General features: G+C 43.6%; 1 protein-coding gene across 1 annotated transcript; it reads right to left on the reverse strand.

Moving 5' to 3' along the window:
* Positions 1-728: 728 nt before the first annotated feature.
* Positions 729-3284, reverse strand: LOC119305019 (G-type lectin S-receptor-like serine/threonine-protein kinase At2g19130). The gene has a single exon (XM_037581659.1). The coding sequence runs from the start codon at positions 3282-3284 to the stop codon at positions 756-758; it is 2529 nt and encodes an 842-aa protein (XP_037437556.1). The 3' UTR covers positions 729-755.
* Positions 3285-6016: the final 2732 nt, after the last annotated feature.

Genomic DNA, 6016 nt, shown 5'->3' on the forward strand with positions numbered 1-6016 from the left:
GGGGGGACCACTATAGTCACCTTACTGAAGCCTAGGGTACACTTCGGACTAACAGACATATCCTGCTGGTGTCATTTCAGCCAGGATTCCAACTCACAACCTATGCCGAAGACACTTCGCAAACAAACTTGCAGCATGAAGATTGTTACCTTGTTCGTGATCGTGGCTACGCTAGGGTCACAGGAAAGCGTGTGCACTCTTTTCAGAGTCTCCGAAGGTGGTCGGTTCAGCTGGCACCCCACAAAGGACAAGCACAACATTGAAATCCAAGATGCCATGATAGGCTCAACAAGGATCGTACAAATCGCACAGAAATATGAAAATATCGGGCGATTATACAGCGGATGAGGTCTCTTGATCATATCCACCCACAGCTTTCAGGTCTGTTTGAGAATACCTACTCGCAGAACTGCAGAAACTGCTGCAATTTAATTAGGTACAATTTGAAAACAATTATTTAACCCATAGCTAGCATCTTATCTAAGTATGCTAATAGTAACCTATTCTTGCACTGCAACTAGAAGTTCTAAAGTTCCCACCCTGGCTCTGAAAAGAACAAACCATGTACATATTTCTATCTCTGCCATATTTTGCTAGATTATTTACCATATAAAATTGGCGTTAAAACACCTAAATAAGAGACATCTAATTAGCAACTGCAAGCTTGCCTTCCTTTATTCCTTCCTCTCCACAATACAACTTTAAGAAAATTGCTGAAATTAACAAAGACTACTAATATCGACTACAAATTATTATTACATTAAAGTTGGAGCACCAGATTGTTCCGTTACAGCTGCAAGCAATCTTGGCATTGGGGGCACATCAATCTCCTGTTGACCCTCGAGAACCCGGACCACTTCACTCATTGTCGGCCGATCCAACTCATTATCTTGGATGCACCAACCTGCAACTTTGCAAACCCTTTCAGCCTCTTCCAAGTTAAAGTCACCATGTAACCGTGGATCCACCAAACTCTTCAAATCTCCGCCGTGAAGCTTGCTGATGGCTTGAACAGGGAAATATATAACATTCTGGTTACTGCTGCTGCTAGTGTTGTATGATTCTTCAGGCGAGGAATTCCTCCTTCCAGATATGACTTCCAACAGAACCATGCCGAAGCCGTAAACGTCAACTTTCGGTGTGATTGCCACTCCGGTAAGCCACTCTGGGGCAAGATAACCTGCAGTTCCTCTGAATGAAGTCAGAATTCTGCTGAAATCCCTTCCCACAAATGCTGCCAGCCCAAAATCTGCAACTTTAGGAACAAATGATGCATCCAGAAGTATGTTCTCCGGCTTAATATCGCAGTGTATGATGCACTCACGACAACTCTGATGCAAGTATGATAATCCTCTAGCAACTCCTAGGGTTATCTGATACCTGGTGTTCCAACTTAGGACGGCAGCATCAACATTGCTCTTCTTAAACAGATGACCATCAAGAGACCCATTAAACATGTGTTCATACACAAGTAATCTTTGGTTGCCTTCGCAGCAGAAACCAATCAATTTGACTAGGTTTATGTGCTGGATCAGTCCAATTGAGCTCACCTCGGCCCTGAATTGCTTCTCTCCTTGACGGTCACCATCAAGCTTTTTCACTGCTATAGTAATTGTCGAGTCACTTAACATTCCCTTGTATACAGAACCAAAACCACCACCTCCAAGCTTTTCTGAGAAGTTTTTAGTGGCACTAACTAAGTCAGTGTATCTGAAGGCTATAATTCCACCAGCACTACTTTGATTGCCGTATAAAGGCAAATCACACCACTTGAATTTGTTCCTCCAAATCAGTAACAATAGCATGAGCATCAGTAACCCAAAACCAATAATACTTGCAGCAGTAACAACTCCGACGTTTGGTTTTCTTTTATTTTTTCTGAAACTTGGCAGCAAATCTTTGGCGGCAAGGCGAAGGTAAAGAACATCTTCAGAATTATTATCAATGCCATCATTCAGATTTACACTAAACAATTCCCCGTGCCAGACAGAGCATCTGCTATTGCTATAGGAATAAGCAGTGCAGGAGCAGGAACCGAGACAAGCTTCTTCACATTTGCTCTGAGTGGTAGCAACATCTATTATTTGCGGGTTGTATGGCAATTGAACTTGAGCAATGGGGTGGAACATGTCTGATGAACTTGTCATGTTTTTGTTGTTACCACTAGTGCTGCAATGTAACGGTGTGTTTCTGATGCATCCTCCTGTTCGATCCTCAAACTCCCAATCCCGCGGTGACTTATGGGAGAAGCTCTCCATACAGTCACAGGATGGATGTGAAATGCCATTGCAGACCGTGAAAGGTCCGCATGTAGCAGGCGGACTGCAAGGATCTGCAGGCTCGGAATATATGGTTTGCCAAGACTGGTTGGCTTGTGACCAAATATTCAGCTTGACCTGACCAGAGATGTCTAGCAAGACAAACATGGAAGTTGATGATTCATCCAGTAAAGTGTATGTGTAGTACTCCTCTTGGTTGTTATCGACATATATTGGATTAATCAAACCTTTGGTCCGAGGATTCAAATCTAGTAATGACTTGAGTGTTGGTATCAAAGATGATGATCTTGTGGTTGCATAAGTCAGATACTTTACCAGGGGGTTGTTGCGGCGCATGAGGACAATCCCGCTGGTGTCTTTTAGTTCAATGCTGTATGAGCCAAAACCCGGATCAATGAGACTCTTTTTTGATATGTACTGGTGACTGAAACCAGTGACCTTGTTGCGGCCCAACTTGGCACCAGGAAGCCCGATATCTGTTGGGTAGTCGAAGCTCTGCCACAACATCTCTTGGCCATTTACGAGTAGGGCAAGGTTTCCACTGTTCAAGAGAACGACGGAGCTAGAGGTGGTGGTGTTTATGCTACTGGTTTTCCTATTGACAATGTGAGTGGACCAAACAACGGATTTAGTTTTGGCGGCATGGTTTACGATGACAAGATTGCCATCGCTTGATATCTTGAGCTGTGTTAGGTTGACACTAGGGTTGGTGATGGGCTGATCCCTATTAGCAACCCACACGATAGTGAAAACTGGGATCTTGTTGAACCATATGCCAAGGTACCAGCTGGAGCTGGGGGAGGTGGCATTGTGGGACGACTTACTGATGCCGCTTGCTGCTGGCTGGAAGAAGCCGAGGGCGAACTTGCCGTTTCTTGAGACGAGCTTGTCACCGACGGCGAGCGCTTGGCCTGCCGTGAGAGAGTCTTCATATGCAGCTGCAGGGAAGCACCAAAGAGGAGTGTACAAGAGGAGAAGCCCGAGTAGTATGTAGAGGGGAGGCATGCTGAAGAAGAGTGAATAATTTAGACAGGAAGGGTGGATGTATATATAGAATGGAAGGCCAAGTGTTCAGCTGACTGAAGCTGACGGGGAAGTCCAGTTGGGGTCAATTAAGTTCACATTGGGACAGAATTGCCATAAAAACAATGCAGTGCTATCATAATTGCAAGGCAGGACTTTCAATGGACCATGGCGAGGTCAATCATGAGGCCTCCATCAAGCTCACTGTTCACCAATCAGTGAGCTTCAAACCAGAAATTATACCTCAAATATTAGAGCGATATCTTCGAATATAACCTTTCTAAACCCGCAAAATATTTGCTTCAATGCATGGTCGAGCATTAAAAATGCAAATTCAAGGCATATCACCATAAAATACCAACAAAAGGTCCCTCCCTAAAAAAATTCTCACCACAGAAATACACCAATGTTGAGCTGAAGTCGGCAAACATAAAACACAAAGAGGAGAGCTAGAGAAAGAGCACAAATTAACCAAAAGGGGTGGTGCTAGTGCTAATATCAGACTCACATCTTTAGTACTGAAATTCAGCTTATGCTTAGACAAGCTTTGGGACCGTCCCAGGCTAGCAGAATAGGATAAGTGTACCTTAGCTTGTCTACGAGGACTTAGCATGGTCATTAGTCAAGTCAATCACGAGGACTTAGCGTGGTCATTGGTCAAGTCAATCACGAGGCTTCCAGGAAACTTCCCATTCACCAACCCTCATGGCAATGGCTTCAATGAGCATGGCAGGCTGGCATAAGAGGGGAAATGGCAACACCCAGGACAGCAAGTAATAGAACTCTGTTTTTGAGAGATAGAAAAAAAATCATCAATATAATGGTAGACGTAATTTGGCAATGTCGGTAAATCGTAAATAAGTAACAGCGAGGGAGCTTCCTTCTATATCTCCTAGAATTGGAAGTATATGTGTCAAGAACCCTAATGGCATGGTAATTGTCAAAAGGTCAGCCAACAAGGCAATGGCATGAATGATCATGGTATTAATCTAAACCAGAAAAAAAATGCTTCACTTATACGAGGGTTATATTCTACAAAAAATGCTTCACTTGTAGCGGGTAGCCAACCCAGCGTCATCGCAGCCGAGCGCATTGGCATGCCGTGCATTGTTGTCCGAAGCAGGTGACTGATTTTGTCTTCACTATGCTTAGTCAGTACTGAATTATGTTGCTTGTTGTCTTACTTCTGTCTGCCCTTCCCAGCCTAACCGCGAGAGCAGAATTTCACTCCGCGAGGGCCGTCATGGATGGATTCGGTGACATGGACCTGACAGTATCGAAACTACTGAGTAAGAGGTGGGCTTAATACCATCGCAAACTAGGCATTGGATGTGAGTTCCCTGCTATCAGTCTGTAACCGACCGACTGTGTGATGATTTGAAACGTCGCTTGATGTAAACCTGAGCCAGCGAAACGAGGCTTTATGTAATGCTGAGCTTGCGGCAGAAAAGTTACAATAAGCACCAGCAGCTTTGTGCTGTTTTTGTTGTTATTGTACCGGTGAAGTATTGAACATTTTACTGTTACTCAATCGAGTTTGTTCTGTGCCTTTATATATACATCTGACTGAGTCCTTGCCATCTACCTTACTTATTGCATCATGAGAGCTGAGGATCCATATCATTTTGCCGTGTATTTATACCGAGTTCCTCCTCTAGCATTGTTGGTATATGCCATTCGCCTTTTCGCTGCTTGATTGCTTGTAGACATGGAAGGCATTGGGAAGTATACAACCACATCAAACCTGGTGAACACGAGACGGATATAGCTTTCATGCATCATTTCAGTACAAGAAACGCTGTCTGCTGCGCCATGGACGCCACACAAACAAGGGTGGTTCCTTTCTTTGAAACTGAAACTTCATCATCCCTTCTATCCAGTTGTGAATCCTCTCCACCTAGGACTTGTACATGTTCAGCGAGTATGTTGTTCATTCGTCATGGCATGGGTTAGCGGGTTGCATGCTAGATCATTGCGCGTCTTATCCAACAGGTTGATCCAAGTTGTAGGAGTATGTAACAAAAATTTCGTATCCACGAGCGTGTTGGTCCAATCAAACTTGGCGAAGGCATCCTCGCTCTGGTGTTGGTCCAATCAAAGTTTCTAGAAGATGATATCATATATTTCCAAAGATCCAAAACCGGATTCATCTTGAAGGGAAATAGGAATACACTAGACTTCCAATAGATTGTCAATGGTCAACATAGGAAGAAGTGTATTTTTAGTCTCCAACAAGACGAGGGGCAAATAGAAGGTCGGGTAGAGCTCAAAAGTTATATCATCAAATACTACAAATTCTCTTCCCCGGCATCGAAAGAAGGGAATCTCACCCTTGACGAGAACCAAAAAGAGGATATTCTCTGAATATTTGATGAAAGTTTCGGTCTTCCAAGTAGAACATAACAAAGCTCTAGAACCTAATGGCTTCCCTGTGGAATTCTAACAGTATTTTTTATGTATTCTATCAAAGGATAACTTAGCAAAGCGAATATGGGGGAAGTGGGGGTGTCAATGTTGCTATTTTCATGATCAGAAAGAAACAATTAAGCACCTCTTTCTCAATTGCCCTCTTGTCAAACTTTCATGACGCTCGATTCATATAGCCTTTAATGTCAGCCCTCCAAATAGTATTAACACGATATTTGGGACGTGGTTAAATGGAGTGCAGCCAAACACTGCGGGACAAATTCGGATAGGAGTATGCGCAGTATGCG

This window comes from Triticum dicoccoides, chromosome 5B, assembly GCF_002162155.2.
Source record: "Triticum dicoccoides isolate Atlit2015 ecotype Zavitan chromosome 5B, WEW_v2.0, whole genome shotgun sequence".
In the NCBI taxonomy this organism is placed as follows: Eukaryota; Viridiplantae; Streptophyta; class Magnoliopsida; order Poales; family Poaceae; genus Triticum; species Triticum dicoccoides.

Excerpts from the sequence above, each read along its gene's own strand:
- LOC119305019 (XM_037581659.1), bottom strand. The coding sequence starts at position 3,284 with ATGCCTCCCCTCTACATACTACTCGGGCTTCTCCTCTTGTACACTCCT.